Source organism: Mercenaria mercenaria, chromosome 16, assembly GCF_021730395.1.
Source record: "Mercenaria mercenaria strain notata chromosome 16, MADL_Memer_1, whole genome shotgun sequence".
In the NCBI taxonomy this organism is placed as follows: Eukaryota; Metazoa; Mollusca; class Bivalvia; order Venerida; family Veneridae; genus Mercenaria; species Mercenaria mercenaria.
Window position 1 is genome coordinate 72655401 of NC_069376.1, and position 21635 is coordinate 72677035.

A 21635-nucleotide genomic window follows, 5' to 3' on the forward strand; every position below is an offset into this window, starting at 1 on the left:
TTGGGATGGTAATTTTTGGACGTCACTGTATTTCTTACTTGAAACTGATGTTCGCAGTAGAATATGTATACCCGTTATTTCCTTTTCACTGTTCAAGAAAATTTGCTATTGAAATGTTAATTTGTGAACGTCATTTTATTTCTTAAGTGAAAATTATTTACAAAATTGAAACTTCTTTTCACTGTTCGGGCGAATTTACAATTGGGTTGTTTAAATTTGGACGTCGTTCTGTTTCTTATCTGTGAATATATTTAAAAAAAATAGGACACTCGAGGTTCGTTCAAAAATACGTAGGCTGATGCCAGAACTTCAAACCTAGCCGGCAAAGACGATTTATTTAAATTGATATTATTTTGAAAAATAATGCATCCGCTACAAATGATCCAAATCTGAAATTTTTACCTTGCGTGAAATTTATTGGTCACTTGTTAAATTCAGGGGTGCGCTTCACGGCCCACATCAGTGACGTCTTTGTTCACGATATTTTTCGTAATCACTTAATTTTTAAAAATATACTGAACGGCTCTTCCATTAAAATCATTTTACCATTTGAAGAGCACGAATATTGATTTTCAACAAGATATCAAACTCTGCTCACGTAAGTGCAGTTGCTGGCGGGAAATATTATTGGTTACTATGTTACTATGTTACCAGTTATATTTTCGATGTAAATGAAATGTGGAACCAAAATTTGTAGTCCTGTTTGGCGCCATAAAACCCAAATAAATAAATGAATACTAAATTGTACATAGCGGGATAAAAGATGTAGTGGCAGTCTACGTATTTATTGAACACCCCTCGTATATACAAATAGCTTCTGTTCACTGTTTTCGCGACTTTGCTACTGGAATATTATTTTTGGACGTCATTCTTCGTTTTCCTAGGAAGTGAAGTATACAACTGACGTTAATGAGCCGCACCATGAGAATACCAACATAGTGCAGTGCATTTGCGACCAGCATGGATCCAGACCAGCTTGCTCATCCGCGCAGTCTGATAAGGATCCATGCTGTTCGCTTTCAAAGCCTATTGCAATTAGAGAGACCGTTAGCGAACAACATGGGTCCTGACCAGACTGCGCGGATGCGTAGACTGGTCTGGATCCATGCTGGTCGCAAATTCACTAAGTTGGTTTTCTCATGGTGCGGCTCAATTATCTTCATGTCATCATTCAAGCATCGCAAATGTGCTGTGAAGCTTTAGTCACAAAAACATTCATCACATACTGTGAATTCATCACATACTATGAATCGCCTTTTATGTCCGTCATGTATCACCTGTCATGTAAGTGGTGTCCCCACACTGCTTCAGTTCTGCAAAAAAGGACGAACTACTTTGTCAAAAGTATTTAGATAAGTAGATTACTTCTCTGTGGTATATGAGCTTTTGGAAAAAAAACAAAGTACTACGAGATAACAGTAATTTTAAAATGTTATTGTTTTTTTTTTAACTCAGGTGAAAAAGTTATAATTTGTACCACATTTCCAGTTTGTGATGTTTGGAACCATATTTTCAAAATTGTCATCACTTCATTCAGATGTGGGGATCTCAAAATCATTACTTTGTCCGTTTTCGGTATACCGGGGTTCTACAACTTCCTAAGCCTGATTTGATGACATCATTGTTTTTTTTTTGTTTTTTTTTTCAAAATCTTTCTTATTAGTTTTCCAATTTGCCGATTTAGTTAGATCAATATCAGACAATACAGCAAAAAATGTTTCTTTCACATCTTAATTATAATTTTTTATTTTTTATTTTTTTTCTTCTTTTCTTTACTGTGTATACTGTCATTAATGGGGATATTTGCAGTATTTTCTTAGGGTAAAGATATCATAGAAAGAGGACCCAATAACCAGTATCGTCTTTTGATAATAATTTAATAATATCTTTTAAATATATATATATATATATATATATATATATATATATATATATATATATATATATATATATATATATATATATATATATATATATATATATATATATATATATATTAAACTTATATATCGAGATCTGAACCTCGTCAGTTTGATACAAACAAAAATTTCAACAAGATGTACAGAAAATGATGACTTATGAATATGCACAGATTTCTTTACTTTCAACAACATTTCTCTATGTGACACTGTTGAATGTTTTTTTTTAATCTTTATAGTTAACATCAGAGCTGATTAATTGCCATAAATGATTATTCGGTTCGATTTTTAAAGTGTCGGAAAATGGCACCGCTATTGCCCTTTCATCACGGTTTCTAGGATTTTATATTTGTTTCATATACGAGGAGTGTTCGATATGAATTGCTTATTGTCCTCTAGCTGGGGCACGATAAAAACCAATACCTACCTGTATAGGGATATTCAATACCTACACAACGGTGTATAAATGTACATGTTAGACTAAGTGTAAGACATAAAATTTGCCATTTGAATACACGCAATCATTGACCACTGTAGTAAAAATGGTTGGTAGAAGCGTCGATAAGAAAGATGAAATACGGGCTTACATCAAAGCTCGCTCAAAACTTGGTTGTTCATTGAAGCAGCTGATGACTGAACTTTCTACTGCTTATGGACCTTCTTGTGTGTCTTATGACACAGTTCGGCGTTGGAAAAAAGAAATTTGAGTCTGGTGTAGAGTCCATCAAAAATGCACCGAAATCAGGTAGGCCAAAATCTGCATCTCGTAAAGAAATCGTTTCCAAAATAAAGGAAATCATTGAAGAAGATGCCAGATTTACAGTTCGTGATATTGCACGAAAGATAGGCATATCACTATCAACGGTTCACCTTATTTTGAAGAAGCATTTGAAAGTCAGAAAGATTTCTGCTAGATGGGTGCCACATCTGTTGACTGATGAGCAAAAGAGGCAACGGGTTAAAGTGGCCAAAAAGCTGCTTCAAATGTTTCCAAAATATGACAAAAAGCAGTTTGCCAATGTCGTCACAGGTGATGAAACCTGGGTCCATTATTTTGAGCCCGTCAGAAAGGTTAGCAATAAGATCTGGGCCACTAAACACAGCAAACGCCCAATAAATGCCAAACGTTCTTTGAGTGCAAAGAAGGTTTTGTATGCAATCTTCTTCTCTGGTGAAGGAGTCGCAATAAAAGTGCCGGTGAAAAAGGGCAAAAGCATCACCGGAAAGTACTACAAAGACGTAGTACTGAAGAAACTGAAAAAAGTATTATCAGAAACGACGCCCTGCCACTGGTTTTAAACATGTCCGTCCTCTACATGACAATGCCCCCGCTCATACCTCCGCAATAGTTACGGCGTTTTTGAAGAAAGAAAAAGTAACTGTTTTGCCTCACCCCCCGTATTCCCCAGACCTTGTCCCATGTGATTTCTTTTTGTTTCCGAAATTGAAATCATTCCTTGCTGGGCGGAAATACCAGTCCCGACAGGCACTTGGATCTGTCATTCATCAGTACCTTATTACTTTGCCCAAATCAGCGTACCGTGACGCCTTCAAGAAGTGGATACATCGGCTGAAACTTTGCATTTCTAGCCACGGGGAGTACTTCGAGGGCATGAAATGAGCCCTTTTGGGCTAACTTGAAATTTGAAGTCTCCAGATAGAAGTAAGCAATTCATTTCGAACATCTCTCGTACCTTCTTGCCAATCTTTTTACCTGACGTTATTTAGCCTAAAGTGATCTATAGACCTCTTTCATACCTGTTTAAATATTTCCCTCTCAGTCTGAGGCCTTCCAGGACTTCCAGGTCTAAACATAAAAACAACCTTTAAATGGCTTCTTCTCCTGAACCAATGGGTGGATCTTTACGCCTGGTTCGTGGCATCCTTGTATAGACCTCAGATATTAGAACAGAAGGGAAAGAAAGCTTTAGATAACCTGTTCCCTTCACATAAATCGCTTAATTTTTCTTCACCAAACCTGACCTGCTGCATTTTTGTATGGACCTCTCTGGAATGCATTTAAAGGTTATCGGAGCTAAGAATAGAAAATCCTTCGAAGAGCCGCTCAATGTATCTTGCATAAAGTTGGTATTCATGTATTGACTGGCTTAAAGTTTCCAAAATGATTCTCACTTGACCCCGCTTAGGGATCATCGCAGCTAAGAATGGAGTAAAGCTTCAGATGCTTTATTTTTATGAACCGCTTGATGTTACCTTTCACGGAAGAGACTGTCATGACATATAATCGAAGTCGAACGTCCAACATCATCATTATCCTCCTGTTTGACAACTCTTAGGTCATGCGATTTGACAGGTTACAAGGAAATTAAAAAACAAACACTTAAAACATTGTTAATTACATTGATATTAACATAGTTACTGTAGGAAATATCTGGTTCTGATTCTTGGTATTTTACGTACATTCTCTTTGGTGAAAAGAGTATCATTGTGGTAGATAAAGTATATAAACTTGTCAAAACACGGTATCGTATTACCGTGATAGTATTCCTTAAAGAACTCTTTTATAAGTTCATTCCATAGCTCTAAGTTATTTCGGAACTGGACACAACACACTTTCAACTTTGAATGCATTACTACGTTATTTTAAATGAAATCTTACTGAAGCATCATTTTGCCAAACTGTTTTCCATGTTGTTTTATTTAAAAGTTATAAGTACTATTTGTTTTATCACAGTTGGGAAGTTACAAAGAATAGCGTACGAGAGGCAATCATAATGTTCCCAGACTGTTGACTTACAAAACAAAATCGTTAAGCACACAATAAGACTCTTGACATGTAAACCTAGCATCGTTTGAGAAACTACCGTACCTTATCTCTTGTATTGAAATTTGTTACTTTGTCAACGCCGCTGGACCGTCACGGAGCACTTTAGAAAATACATGTAATTCGTTTTTACCTTTTAATTTCGAGAGCCGTTATTTTCTTCATTTGAGGTAAAAACGTCAAAATGTTTCTAACTACGTAAAAGTGCGTATACGCATGACGTCTAACAGAAATTTCACGCGATGCATTGAAACAGCAACTTATTCAGAATACGCCGACGTTGCCACGCAACGGTGTACCGTTCTTATGTTCTGTTTTCAGGTAGGAATGTCCGGGTTTCTCCAAACTTATAGAATTGATAATGCATGAAGTTATTTGGATGAAACTCGATATCTTAGGACTTGAGGGACTTAATCATTATTCTTATAGTCCAGGCGTTGGTCCTATGGATTTTGATATACTTTTAGGACTTAACGGTGATCTGCTCAGAATCAAGATTAGATAGTAAAACGAACGAACAATACTCGATATGGTACAGATACGTCATGATAAATGTTGTCGAATACCATATAAGTGTATTTAGATAGCTCGAGAATACTTTGAAAACGTCACGTCATTACTTTGAACCTTGAAGTGCTCCGTTCATGTCTCACTGTTCTTATTTACCTTAATCGCCATTACAGCTATGCAATTTATACAGAGATACCCCGAATTTAAACATGATATTATATTTCAAAGCATAAAGATTTCTTTACACGGTCCGGGAACATAATGACTACCCCTTGTTATTTGCTTTCCGCGATTTGGATCTGAATGTTTAATATCGTACACTGTAATTCTATTCAATATTTACTAGTAATTCTATTTTAATATGTTAGCAACTGTTTAGGAATGTAATGACTATGTAAAGGACAGGTAAAAAAAGTAATTTGATAACAAAAAAAATAGTCTGTAAATATCTACTTACTTTTAAAAAGATTTTAATTTCACGTCATGTTATTTCCTCGTGGTAAATCATCATACATAACCTTAATTGTTCTTTCCTTTACACATCTAACCCCAGCCACAGCTATTTTTAAGTTTAATCCAACTATCTTATTAATTTAGTCCTTTTAATCACTGCAGATTATACACATCGAAAGTTGATTTGCTTCTTTATGATACTAATTATATGTTTATTTCAAACAGGTCCAAGATATTATTACTATAGCGATCCAGTAGGTAGGCCTTTGCAATGCAAGAAAGGAGGGGCATGCGGAATTTTCAAAATTTAAAAACAAACTGCACGAACTTTGGCCTTTGAACACCAGCCATATTTTAGTTAAAACTGTGTATATCATCAGTGAAAGAACATTTAACAAAACAATTCATCGACACTTAAGTATTACATATAAAACTGGCTGCTGCAAAATCCATTTCGCTTAAACTTCTTTGATTTTTAACGAATAAAATCCGTAAGGCGGTCCTATGGAAACATAGAATGCAACCTATTTGAATGCTATCAAGTTGAATGCAACCAAGCAAATTAAAAACGACGCTGATAATGAGAGGTAAAAAAGTGCACAAGACCACTCACGACCATTAGCAACAACTGCTTTACTAAATCACTGAAAAGAAATTATGACCCGAAAGGAGCAGAAAATATAACATCACTAAGTCCAAATACAGGAAACATTTAATAACCGGCTGACGGCACTTGAATACTGCTATCGTGATATTTTATAAAGTCTATAAGAAGAATGAAGTACCATAATGTTAATACTCAGACACGTGTACTTTCGCAAAAATGCATAAGCAGTGAGTTTGTAAATTGAATCAGTTGTGGATATATGAAGGTATAATGAAATATCCTTTAACATTTTACCTCATTTAAATTCCGTGAGTAAAACTGGACAGTTGTATATTTCTGTTAATGGCAAACTGTTTTATTAAGTCCAAAGTTCGTGCAGTACAGTTGTGTTTCTGCAGACAGAAGACTAAAGAATTCTGACAAAAGTATTTCTGGAATGATGCTTGTGAATTATTAGTAATACTACCAGTAATATTTTGTTCTATACATTGATGTTTCGTTAGTAAAACCGCAATGTGAATACTATATAATATTGTATTTAAACTACAAATTTTAAATAGTTACATCCGTGAAGAAACAGGAAAATAATAGCGTGTCCGTTTGACAAAAAGTACTGCATTCTGGTTTTCAATGAAAGGAGTAGCTTAGTTGCTTGTCTACTTAGTGTCTTGGCACAGAAGCATCGAATATAGAGACATACACTTGTTTAATTCATCTTCCAGAACCTTTTAAGATTTACAAGCAAATTCTCAATTTTGCGAAAATAGTGGATAATCGTTTTCGAACAATGAAACTTATTTTGTATGTCTTAAAAGTTTGCAGAAATACAATCACTGAATGTAACGTATAAGACAAATATTACAGTATTATACGTTTCGATCACACACTATTTAATATATCATATATGGGTCTTTAACTATGCTATTACTGTTGTATTTTTACGGTCACTATAATACGTATAGGACAATCAGTTACTTCTTTGTTCTTACAAAGTTGTTACTTCTTTGTTCTTACAAAGTTGTAATGGGTATTGTTTCGATACAATAAAGTGTTATCGCTACAGGTACAATACTCACAGCATGGGTTTAAGCGTAATAAAATAAAATTCGAGAAATAATATTATATTCTTCGTGTTTTTCTCGTATTATTAAATATTTGTACAAATCACTTCTGATGGTCCTATACAGCAGATTACTTCTTTTGCCACTTTTTATCAATAAATCTTCACTTTTAAGCATGGACATTATTAAGACATTTTAGGTGGAAAACTGATAATGAATTGAAGAGTTGCCTGTGTTACCAAGTTGAATTGGAGGACTTTTTCTAGTTTATTGTGTAGTTTCGTAAGCTTAGCCGTAAGGAGCATCTGGTCTGTTTCATGAGGCATGTTTTGACAGTTTCAACTTAAGCAGGATAGGTCAGTTGGACTAGATTCCATTACACTTTTGGACAAGCCCTGGACTACATATGTATTTAATGTAATTTGTCAAGTTGTGATATAAGTTGCGGTATAGGTTTATTATGCGTGCAGAAAAATGTAAGGTGCGGATGAATTGTATTAAGAAAATGGCCCAAACGTTTTAAAAGAGATTTCTTTATTTTGCATTTTTCATTCAGTTTTATATTTCTTTGATTCTTTGATTTCAATAAGTTTCAGTTTATGTATGCTTAACTTATCAGTTACATGTAAAAATTGAGCAGCAATAATTTCGGAAGCTCTACTTAATGTAAATGCTTTTTTTGTACATTCCTCCTTTTTTCATCTTGTTTTACAGCATCATGGACTTTTATGGGAACTATAATATATTTAAACGCTTTTATTTGTTGCTACAAAATAAATATTATTCTAAACTTTCTCAATTTTATCCCTCAATGAATGTTTATAATTCCAGTATCTATTAATTCAAGCGTAATATTTTTGTATTCAATCAGATATTTCAGCGTTACGTCAGATCCGAAATTGGCATCGGTAATATTAGAAAAGGGCAATCTATCTTTTTTCTGAACGAAACGTTTAAATGCGGGTACTTATTTCCTTAAATAGATCATATCCTGTCGGATGATCACGATTTCAATTCAAAATTCGATAAAAAGTGTTCTTTGAAAGTTACCATGGGAGAGAAAAATCACTAAAAATTGAAAAATCGGTGCGGAATCACATGAACTTGGAATTATAAAGATTAAAAAATCTTTTTTCTTGTGTTCATACATGTGTAAACTCTGCATTTAAACCCGACATTTAACATACAGCTCATTTGGGGCTTTTTTTAATGTGTGCGTCATTCGGCAGGTTTTACACATAAATGAATACCAGAAAAAATAATTTGATGCTAAAATAAAAACTGATATTCTTTGTAGAAATTTAACGAGTATTCATAATATAATTCACTCACACGTTGGACGATATATGATTCGGGTATAACAAGATACGGGTATTTCAATTTGTTTTATCAAGCGCATAAAGCACACTATTTTGTTGTTGTACATATTTCTCAAACCCATTTTTTGGACGGCATAGTACGGCGATATGACACATACACATCTGTAAAATGCTTCTATTCTCCAAACATAGGCACTTTATTTTTAATTAAATAATTTACAGACTATGAAGTTCAAATAAAATAGCGTTATTAATAGTAAATAAATCGTCATGGAAAGTGTTATTCCATATTTATAGTTATGGAAGAAAAATATATTTCAACATCGTTATGTATAATGAGTAAAAGAATAGATGAAGATTTTTTAATTTGATCCTTAGTCCCTTACACGTACCAAGAACAGGTAAACATTGTTCTTTGCATAAAAACTCAGAAGAAAGTAATGAAATATTGAGAAATGAAACGTCATCAATGCCACTCTTACAAATAATGCAAAAAACAAAAACTTTTTTACATTGATGATGTAAGCAAACGCTATCTTATGGAAATGGCATTACAGAACGTGCAAATAATATTCATGTTTCATGTTAGGCCGAAATGGTGAGGAGAGCATACCTATGTTAATGATGAACCATACAGATAAGGAAGATTCGACTCCTGGCATGCCACCCCGATCCCGACCCAATGCATCCGAAGTGAAGAACACACCAAGACTTGTAGAAATTACATCTAATCCCGGCACTCCCCTTAAAGTCACTGAGATATCTGGTTAGTATTTATGCACACAATCCCTTTCACGGTCATGGTGTAGTGAGACTTTAAATCCTTTAATGTTGGAGTGTGTGTATATAATGTCTGCAGCAGAGTTGTTGTTCCTTGTATTTACCGGAAGTTCAACAACTCTGTGGTAAGCGTTGGTATGTATATTGTGCTAGATGTTGTGGGTGTTTTACACCTGGTTGAAGGTTCTCACCTTTTCGTTTGACTACCTCAGTTTGAACTATATTGAACAAATATATAATTAGTGAAATAAAATGAGCCGTGCCATGAGAAAACCAACATAGTGGCTTTGCAACCAGCATGGATCCAGACCAGCCTGCGCATCCGCGCAGTCTGGTCAGGATCCATGCTGTTCGCTAACGGTTTCTCTAATTACAATAGGCTTTGAAAGCAAACAGCATAGATCCTGACCAGACTGCGCGGATTTTCTCATGGCGCGGCTCAAATATCTGGTATCCTGTCAATCTACTATTTCCTGTGTTCTCGTTCATACTATCTATCCTAAACATGTTTATTTTCCTGTAATCTGTACATACATTCAACTTAAACTTAGTTAGGAATAAACTTACACAGTGTGAGTTTATTCACTTACACGTCTATTACTGCACTGGGAGGTAGGAAAGACTCTTGTCATAGCTTTACCACTCCTTTACACCAAACAATTGTGCAATCAAATTTAATACGGGATAAATATATATTCGAAAGTGGCATATTTGGTATAAGGTAAAATTTAAAATTTTAAATAGTTAATAATTGAAGCGGTATGGTTTATATGAAGCCAGAAAACAGTTATTTTTATGTCGCACTCAGTGCAGAAACATTCTGCTGACTTATTAGAACCTTCAACTACAAAATTCAATCACAATTGTATATGCATAAATATTTTATTCAACATAATTGATATTTTGTTATTTACATACAGCTTACCCGTTTACTTTCAATCAGTTTCATTTTCGTCAATCTAAGTCATCAATTAACTTGACTAAATAACGTTTGATATAGGATCATTGCTTGTAGAAATCGTATTCGCTTTGGGCATCTTTATCAAATGTTAGGTTACTTCTTGCTGACAGCTTTTTTTTTTTTTTGTTTTGCTTAAAATCCTCTGCTGTAATACGTCCATTCCTTTGTTTTGTTTATCATCCATTTGCTTACGTACACATCTTAATAAAGATATTTGATGTGTTTTTTTTCTCGCGACTCATTCGGTGGAAGATTATTAACCAATTCAAAATGGAAGTCCAAAGTATTACAACAAATTTTTGAAACACTTTTAATGAAATGTATCGAAGTATTGCTAAGCTAAAAGAAAGGTGTCCATAGCACTACAACAAATTTTTGAAACATTTTTAATGAAATGTATCGAAGTATTGCTAAGCTTAAAGAAAGGTATGTCTCTCAGTTGTTTTTATGATAACATTTGTGTATTCAAGTCAAACGTGCTCAATAGAGTTCAATGATGTTTCTTTTTCCTTTGTTCAAGTATTCTTTCGCGGACCCATTTAACGCATTACAACACGTAATCGTAGCTCTTGTTCAAACGTGAAACCCGGTAATATATCATCTTATATATTGTAACACAGAATTTTGTTTTTAATGAAATAAAGCTGTCTATTTGTCGTATGTATACGTGTGTATATAACACGTATTATTTATTTTTGCATAATTATTTAGCTAATATGCGTCTGTATGCCAAGTACAAATTATACGCAAGCACACCTTATAAATGGAGGCCTTTTCAGAATACCTTCTACTCAACAACCAGTTTACTTAACTGTACTTTTTATTTGGTTCTCAGTACCTCATATCAAAATATTACATTACAGTTGTTTACATACCGTTCTTTCAGAATTTGTCAAAAAACGGCAAATACATGTTTGACAAACAAATATATCAAATGATCGCTACAACAACAAAGTATTCTGAAATAGTTTCATAAACCACGATTTGTTATGATGTTATGTTAGATGTCTTATAAAATGATATTATATAAAATGAGAAATATAAAGGTATTTATGAATTAAAAGCTTTACGAAGCAAACTGTACTTAATCTTCAATAACGTTGCAATCAACTTCAGACAAGGAAGAAAAACCAGTGCTGTCTAAAAGTAATCCAAACATCCCAGGTATATATTAAATCGTTATACCCCCGTACACAAATCCTTCACGTACAATTCGTGCACATTTAGTTTTGACACATATTCTTGCACATTTTAACAGGCTGTTCTCTCGGTGTTTACTTCACTCTAATTTCAATTTATGTACTTTTCAACATTCCAAACACTGTCTTAACAACTGTTACTTTTGAATATTTTAGTTTTTGATTTTCAGCTTTCCATTTTTCTTGTATTGATATACCCCTACAACAAAATCAGTTACATCTTTAACAGTTAACACGAACAGGCAATGGTATAAGCATAATCACACGAGAACACTATTCGTTGAAAAACAGCTTCTTTACACATTGCATTACCTATCAATTTTCAATAACTACGGTCATCTTTGAGTTAGATGTCAATGCGGTTTATATATTTAAAAATAACCATCAGCGGACAATGTGTTTTCTGTAACTGTTTATGAAAAATAAAACTGAAAAAAAGAGGTTAGACAAAACGTACTACGCGAGTAAACTGTATAATATCTATTAGAGTATGAAGTTCCCTCCGATTTCAACCATTATCACACTGTATAGGTTCTTTTCTTTTAAATATTTTCTTCAGTAATACCATATTTTCGGAAATTAAATCCAATTAAATGGAATCAAATTAGTGTTTAATAAGATATTTGGCTGCTATGTCATTAGAGCTTATCAGAAGGGCAATGCCTTAATACCCGAATGACATATATGCAGAATTAAACTTTTCAGGCATTAGTTCAGTTATTTTCAATTTCTACTTTATTAGGAATTCTATGTTATTTGTTAAAGTTCATATGATTTTTTTTTCTTCAATACCGAGGTGAATTTGTCGCTATGAGCTCCATTTTCCATATAAGCATTCCGCCATGTGACATAGTATCATGTCAATAACAAGAATGAAATATTCTGAAGAAAAAAAAAACACCAACTAGCTAGCATAACGAACAGATATAGGACAAAATAAAAGTAACACATTATTACTAAACCTTATTCCGAAATGATATTGTGAAACGAAATTTGTTTATTCATTTCATTTGTTTTATGTTTGTTTTTTGTTTCTTTCACAATTTTAGATGAACTGTTTTAGTAGATTGCAAGATGTTTTTAGTTTCATTTCGTTTAAAATTTCGTTCTAAATTTTATTTTGCATAGTGCGTTAACAAGAAAAAGACATATAGTTGTACATAATTAAATATAGAAGGGCGAAAAACATACTATAACGGAATGTTGTTTGTCTTAAAATATAATACAATTGTTACAATAAAAGCACATATTCCATGTATTACATTGTATCTGTGTGTTCTTTTTGCTTATATTAGCCGACGGAAAACCGTTCACTCAGTCGGGACGGAAGTCGTTCCCAAATCAAGGTATCTAACTGGCGTATAGCTGTTGTGCAGTAGCTCACTTCTCCTTGCTTTGTACCTTCGTATGTGATCTAGCTAAACGAACACATCTAATTTAAAGACGCGCCACAAAATAACTGTATTCTTTCGTATTTCCATGATAGTACTTGTACACGGTATGCATGAAAACATTGAGAAATACAAATTGACAGCGACATATATAAAGCCAAGACAATGTGTTTAATGTCAAAATTTATTATTAAATTAATGTAGTAATATGAACATTTCTGAAAGATTAGAGTGAGTTTAGATTATACTTTAGTGTAATGTAGTTATTTGTTTTTAAAACTGTACTGAAAAGAAATAACTGAATAAGTTTGCAGATGAAGTTATGAAAACACATTTATTCAGGCAGGGCCCAAGTTTTCCAGCTGTCGTCTTGTATGACTTGTACGAAGTTCATGTGGGTAACTAGGTTGTGGTGGGTCTTTAAACTGTAGACCCGTAATGACAGATGGCGATGTTCGTGCGATTACATAATTTCATACGTTATTACTGCATAATCTCATACGTTATTTCTGCATTTTTCGGTAAACGTATACAAGTTATTTTCGCAACAGCCGGGGACAGCCAAACTTTACAATCGTGCGGTAATTGCTGATTGTTATTGCGGGTCCACTACCTGAAGTGCGGGTTATACTGACCCACAACTTAAGTGCGTGTTATATTGGCCCCACTACCTTTAGTGCGCGTTATACTGGCCCACTATCTTAAGTGCGGGTTATACTGGCCCACTACCTAAAGTGCGCGTTATACTGGCCCACTATCTTAAGTGCGGGTTATACTGGCCCACTACCTAAAGTGCGGGTTATACAAGATTATGCAAGACAATAGGTTATATATGTCATTGCTGGCCCACTTTCTGAAGTGCGGGTTATACAAGATTATGCAAGACAACAGGTTAGGTGACAGAGATATGCAGTAGAAAGTAGCTTTTTTAGAAATACTAGTATTAAAATAATTTATAACAGGTTAAACGAGATTTTACAAGACAAAATATTAAATAACAGGATATTATAAATAAAGAAGCAGGTTGCTTTTAATTTGGCTTCTAGTACCAACTGTGCTATGTGATACGTGCTATTTCTACAGAGAAATCTAGCTTTATCGAAAGTGTACGAATGTGTTATCTGAATACTAGATGTCTAAAGTAGTATAACGTATAATTGATTTTCACATATGTATTTAACTGCTTTATATGTATACAAAATAGTTATTCAAACAGAAACAAATTATATTCAGTACAATTTATACACATGGCTGAACTGTTGTATGTGTTTCCCATTTAGATTTCATCCCATCAAATAGACCTCTATTATGCCAAGGTAACTTTTCACAGTGTTTGTCAGTTATTTCACAATTATCTTTGTGTATTTATCCTTCTAGTGCTTTTTTTCTATTCTAAACAAAAGACATATATGAGTGTTTAAGCTGTAAAAACCAAAGAAAAAAATATGTTATGAATCAGAAAATAAAAATCATAGTTTTGATGTAATAAAGGGAAGGAATGTCTAACTAAAATGATTTTATACGAAAGTTATTGCCATACATTCATAGCATTGATAGATGACCTTTGATTTGATAACTTTTGAAAAAGATACTGCATTGTAAAATTCTAGAAATTCTTTGACTGCCTTTGATAATTTAAGAAGACCATCAGCAGGAAAAAATAACATTACCATTTCGTTGCCGTTCAGTAACTATGGTAATGAAATAAATGTTGTTATACTTCTCTACGTCATGATTGCATCAAGCGCATAGACGAACCATTTTTGCTTGTCAACTAAAATTTACGAATAATATATAGTTACAGATAAATTTTTTATTTGATATAATGTTTGGCAGTGTGTGCACAAATAAACGAAATAGAGGCTTTGTCCAGACAGACGAAAGGGAATTTTACTTGCTACCTTCGATTCGGGTTATCCAGGTAGCACATGCTATGATAAAATATGGGGAATGATATGTTTTGCGATAATTGATTTTACATTATTGAAAGCTTAGATGAAACCTAAACTCACTTTTGTTGGTGCAGAAAAATAAAACAATAGCAACAAGTATGATTAAATTAAAAACATTTTCCTAGAAGTTAAACTTTTCTTTGGATAAATTGTATTTGTATGTTTAGTTCTATGTTGTAACACTTTCACTTAATATTTTTACAACACGAGAGTTGAAGGCAATACTGACGTAACTCGTTATCTGTTTGATGTGAACTGAGACAGTATTGTGTTCAATCATCGATATGCCCAAGTCACTGTTTTCTTCTTTATCTTTTAAAGTTCTAGCTCTGAGTGAATGGCGTTCCCGTTGACATCTTTCATGGTTTTGTTCAACAGTGCAAAACTATCTGAGACATTTAAAGCTTAAAGTTCATAATAAAGTATGATATCATCAAATACGGCTGCATTAACTCAATAGTATACTCCGTCATATTTCGAAAAATGCGTATCCTGCCCATTTCCGAGGCAATATAACGAATGATTTCTTTATACAACAGTGATACTATACAAAGATATTTATTATCTTTCTTATAATGGTACACTCAATATACCATTTGAGGTAGCAAATCTTTTTGCTTTCCTTACCTGAAAAAAATACAGATATTCGCATTTTGTTTATAACTTACAAATGTTCACACCACACCAAGAGCTAAACTTTATTGACCAGTAATGATGTACACTTTACCAATAAATATTCATGATTTAATATGAGAATGGTCTAAGGTGTACAATGTTTTGCGAAATAAAATAGCAACAATTTAACAAAGGCTGTGATAAATGAACACGTGACTGTTCACACCATTTCTTTGATTTATTGGTAAAACAAACACTCATTTAGTCATTCTACAAGCTTTTGGATCATGGAGTTCAATGTATTTGTAAACTCAAATTCAACTTAAGCTGGTGCTAAAGTGCTTGAGGGCTGTCGCACATTCCATTACCTCTCCTGAACAAACTCAGACCGAGTATTCTATTTATTTGCCTGCTTGCGTTGTAAGCATCCTAAGCATCTTCTTCTAGATTTTAGAGGTCGCCAACTTCGACTCGCTTTCCACACACCTCTGTGGTTTTAAAACCTCGCTTAGGTGTGTAGAATATTTTCATGTGCGGATGCTGGCTTACGAAAGTCGGTGGTTTTACCCAGTTACCTGTCTGTAGCTGTAGAATGCGCGGAGGGCTACCTGTGCTATTCCTCCTCAGTCTTCATATGACCTAAACTTTTGTCCTAATAAAATCAGTAAATAATGATAACATCAATTATGTCTCTATCCATCTGACAGTCTGTTGACGGAGCGCCACCTAAGACCATTTTTACTCTCTTGTGTTATTTTTCAGTACCCTTCACAAATAGCAAAACACCTTTCTCATATTTCTTTCCCCGTGTCTGGTGGTGGGAGAAAATGTTTTTTCACCATCGAAGCAATTGGTTGTAGATTTTCTCCCTTCTTTGCGTTCGATAGAAAATATGTAACTTTTATCAGTATTTACACGCTATATCTTCAAGTGTGTTTCATCATATTTTATTGTAACTTCTTAGACACTTTGCTTTTTATTCCTTACTTTCTAAATATCTAAATCTATTTTCAGATCTTTAGATACTGTGAAATCATTAAAATAAGCGCGGCAATATTTTTTCGTGGATTTCGCGAAACTAATTCCCAACGAACTATTAAACTTTTATTCATTCTGTCTTCAAATATTGACGACTTCATATCCCCACGAAATAGTTATTTGGACCAAATCACGAACTTTCATGGACACGATATTAAATGATTTCACAGTATATCATTATACGATTACATCTTTCGTATTTGTTTTATTGTTAAAAATGAGTAATACTTAACAGTTTTATAATGATTCGATGTTACTTACAAGTATATGTATGCTTGCAACTGGTGCTGTGCTATGCGTTGGCCTCCTCATGTTTATGTTATATATTACAACAACAAAATGTTTTCATTGCAGAATCGCAACTATTTTTTTCAGGTTCGACTTCATTTTGTTCTAAAATATTAGATAAAACACAAACCTTTGCAGATAATATATTTATCATTTTAATAATATAGAATTCTTTATTCCATATCTTAATATAGAAGACACTTAGCAGTAATTTGATATGCATAACGTTCTTTAACTGTCGTTTTTTAGTATTTTGGATAAGGAAAGTGTTCAATTTACGTGTTTAATGTTATAAAAAGATATGTAAAGATCAACAAAAATTATGTATGAAATTTGAAATTAGTTAGCTAACAATTTATTGTTTAGAAGCGCTTTAGAATTACTGAAATAACATTTTCATATTATTTTTATATTGTTTCTAGATGCCTCTTCCAATGCACTAGCCAGTATAATGAAGCAGCCAGCGGGCAACTCAAACACAGGGCTGAATTCCAAGCCTAACTCTACCGTTCCCGCAACGCAAACCAACGCAAACTCTCATTCAGGTAAGGTATTTTAACAAGGCATTTTTTATTATATTTATTAATCTATTGTTCCGACATCTCAACTCAGAATTCCAAGACTTAAATGTATTTTTCTCTTTTCAATCCTTTTTAGTAACCATTTATATATACTTAATGTGTTGAGGAAAGCATCACTATTTATATAAGCATTTTAATGTATGACAATTATAAACATTTATGAGGCCTACCGTTCATTTTTAAAAACAATGATAAAATATGTATCAAAAGTGCAATTCATATCTCTGTTCCAATAATTGAGGCATTGGCTGAAACTTCATTATTCACATGCCGGGAAAGTCTGCCGAAATATAAAGGAAACACTGCATAGCTTTCCACTCTCATGATCGTCAGATGCAGGCCAGACTAAGGTCTTAAAATTAGTTCCTGAAACTGGAACAATCACAAAGTGACATTTACGTAACGTATGGATATATCAGCAATTAGGTACATAAATAAAGAGAGCTGGTGGTTTGTGGGTTAAGTAATGGTAAAGGATAATTGGCATTAGTCTTGGATAGTCCTTCCATTAGTTTTTGACGTTATGTTGGATTCATCAAAAGTTCTCACTAAAATTTTAGGGTACAAGGGAAATATATTTTCTTAAACTTGATGATCATTTTATTTTGACTTTTACAAAATGTATACGCGAGGCAGATTTCTAAACGAATGAGCTCTACGTTTAATGTTAAAGTATGGTGGTGATGGGACATTCCAGTTGCCGAGCAAAAGGATACCTGCTTACCGTGTATATCATTAATCCAACCTACACTCATCCTCACGTATTCATAAAGTATCAGAACTAGATTGTCCACACCAGTGCAATTATTGAGTCCTTCAGTAAAGTCAAACATAATTCTGTTTCATTTAAATAAATTGAAATTTACCTTAATAAAAGTATAACAGAGTCTGCAAATTTCTCCCAATTGGAAGAAAACTTTATTTAAGTATAGTAAAACGATGTATTTCAGCAATTCACACAAATGCAAATACTAATTCAGGTAACGTATGGAATTTAGATCGTACCTTAATTAACAATGACAAAAACTTTCTAATTTAGCCGTTATATGAATAAATAATACTAATGGTAGTGTTCTGTGTCGCTTTTAATATACGCCTTTGCTGTTGATAATTCCCAATCTGACTAAAGTACATCTCCTATTACGCTACGCATAGGATCTGATAACGAGCTATTGATGGCCTCGTTCTGACAACCCTTCCGCTAGCCAATTAAAAGTCAACTTACAACATTCTGCAAGCTTTAAAAAGCCTTGGTATTTGATATTAACTATTTTTATGTAGAAAATTGTCAGATAGCCGGTTAGCTCTGTCGGTAGCGCTCTTGCTCTGTAAGCGAGAGGTCCCGGGTTCGAGCCCTGGTTTAACTGCAAATTTTTCTTACTCTTTGACTTTCGAACAAGTTGTCTGATTGGTTCAAACAAAAATAGATTTGCGAAAATAAAAATAGCAATCTTGGAAATCCAAAATATACAGAAGACGAATGTGAATGGGTCGTTCTCAGATCTTCGTTTAGAAGATCAAGTACTTTAGTCAGATTGGATAATTCCCAACCGCTGTCCCTTTTAACTAGCAGTCGCACTGTACAGCGCACACCATAACACCGTTGGCAGACTAGAATGAGAGCGCATGTGTACGCATCAGTCTGTTTAATTGCCTTTGCTGCCTGTTGGAGCTACTTCGAAAAGAGTCTATGATCATGATCATATACTCGTTTTTAAACAACTTTTGCGAGAAATGTTGGTATAAATATATCCATATATATCAGAAAAAGTCTTGAAATACAACCGTTCAATCTCGTTTTACGAAAGTAGTTTTCGTTCTTGACTTAAAATGATTGAAGATCAGATTTCTCCGTGAAGATCAGATTTCTTCGCAATTAAGGTTAAAGGCATTGGTATAGATTAAAAAAAAGTTTCGCCTGATGGTCGTTGTCTAATTGTACACAAAAGGAATGTGAAACCGAATGGTGGATACATTTACATCTTTAGTATATTGTTCAATTACAGCACGGATCAACAAAATGCTTTGATGGTAGGACATCATTTCACATGTATTCATATAAGCAAGCACTTCTAATTTCATTGCTCTCCATTGAAATTTGAGCTTGACTGAGACGTTACAATTCTGCTTAAGAATGAATTATCAGCTACATGTATATATTATTGATTGTTGTTATCAAAAGGGATAGTAATTGGGAAAAAATCCTCTTCATTTCACTCTGGTGTTATTTACGTTTCAGTATTGCGGTTTTCTCAAAACGACATATTTCAAACATGATTACTACATTTTAGGTTTTTACGGTAATGTTACAGCGTTACGTCAGTTCTGTTATCAGATGTAACCTGATATATTTCAAGAAAGCTTAGAAGTACCAGTTTCCTAACTGTAATATTTCATTTTGTAAAGAAACGTTTATAGAATGAAGGAAACCGGGTTTTTAATATATATATAAAACATATTTCACAATACATAAATGCTTACAATGTATCTAATACTATCACTACAACCGAAATGTATATTCACATGTCATATGCCTTATTTTACATGATCTTATCAAGACTACAACTTATTAACACTATACCTGGTGAAAGATACACGCACCTGTTTAACCCTTAGCCTGCTGGCTGCAAGTGACTCTGCCTGCTGGCTGCAAGTGACTCTGCCAGCAGGCCGATGATTGTTTGCACTGTTCGCTATTCAGTCAGTGAGTTTTCAGAGAACACCCCTTCGAATAATAAATGATATTGTCGAAATTGAATAATGGACTTGTCCATTTTAGAAATTTAGCAGGGTAAAGGTTAAATAGATCCAGTCTAGTTATTGCTCATACTGCAACTCTGACAGCTATTGACTTTTCAGATTTGCATGCAGTGCATTATGATATGCACCAATTATTGACCGAGGCGTTGTTCTCTGGTACAGATCTCATAATATTGCACAACTGCAAATTCCATAGCTATACTATGCCCAACTTTCATATTAACCGTTACCATGCTAAATTTCTATAATGAACTTGACCATCTTTCAATTTGGACAGAACACTTTACTGGTCGCAAAGGCAGAATCATTCGTGTCCAGCATGATAAGGGTTAAAGAAAACCCGGACAATTACTACATTGGATTTATGTAAACAGTACGCTAGGCTTAATTTGTACAAGCTTAATTATTGTAACTAAACACAGTATGAAATTTGTGTTTCCACTAAAACAACTGACAGACTTTTACAAAATGACTTAGCTTATATATTTACCCAAGAAAAGGACATCTTGCCCCGTGTTCACAAAACATTTTCAGTCTCAGCTGAGTTTGATAATGAAACTTTGTCATTTATATCTAAAAGGCATGATTAAAACAAAAGTTTAAGTTAATAATAATTTTCAAGTGACTATTCAGTAATGATGGTCAGTCTCAGTTGGAATTTAACCTTGAAGTTTTAGTAAAACTGATATTAAAATTTCAAACTCAAACTCAGCTGAGACGTAAAAATGTTTTGTGAACGCGGAGCCTGATTAGGATAGTCTATATTTCAATTAAATGTGTACTGATAAAATATATAAGATGGCTATAGCATGTCTTTAATAACAATTATGAAATATAAATTTATGAACTATATGGAACCAGTTTGACAACAGTTTACACAGTTTTGCAAAGGCGAATCGAAAACTGCAATATCGCTTTGTAATAATTCTGGTCAGTAAGAGTTCATTGATTGAAAGTTAAAATACTAATAATATCACGTGTACTTCTTTTAATAAAAAATAAAATCTGACATTATTTGTATAATGCGCACAAAGAAACGGTATGCACTTAGGTCGTTTGTTTGACATTGCGATGCATTCTATTGACATTTTTTGACACAAGTAATCAGCATAGGCCATAAGAACGCCATGTTACCATAAGAACGCCATGTTACCCATTTACAAGTGAAATATACAAGTCGTCTTAATGTGATCAATGTAAAACGCAAGTTCAGAAAATAACCTTCGATTACGACACATTCCTTGTGCTAATCCATAACTGCCGTAAATTGTTGCAAAGAAAATAGTTGAGAACAATAATACAGCTGTTTTACGTTGCATGTGTGTGTTCCAGTAAACAAGACAAACACATCTGGAAAGCAAATGACATGTGTATTTAATCAATTAATTAAACATAGAAATATGAAATAAGTAACTT

General features: G+C 33.6%; 1 protein-coding gene across 25 annotated transcripts in view; it reads left to right on the top strand.

Annotated features, from left to right (window-relative positions):
* The window catches only part of LOC123541437 (potassium voltage-gated channel protein Shaw-like), a 159650-nt gene that overhangs the window by 130027 nt on the left and 7988 nt on the right, over window positions 1–21635 (top strand). For 4 of the 25 annotated variants that reach the window (XR_008367955.1, XM_045326907.2, XM_045326905.2 and 1 more), the window contains exons 6-12: window positions 5893–5925; window positions 9244–9420; window positions 11512–11559; window positions 12890–12940; window positions 14266–14301; window positions 17301–17423; window positions 18410–18439. Coding sequence is in view for 24 of the 25 variants with exons in the window: in XM_045326907.2 (XP_045182842.1) it covers window positions 5893–5925; window positions 9244–9420; window positions 11512–11559; window positions 12890–12940; window positions 14266–14301; window positions 17301–17423; window positions 18410–18439 (498 nt within the window). In the remaining variant the exon portion in view is untranslated. The remainder of the gene's footprint in view (window positions 1–5892; window positions 5926–9243; window positions 9421–11511; window positions 11560–12889; window positions 12941–14265; window positions 14302–17300; window positions 17424–18409; window positions 18440–21635) is intronic. The other 21 variants (XM_053527386.1, XM_053527388.1, XM_053527391.1 and 18 more) reach the window with 16 other exon arrangements.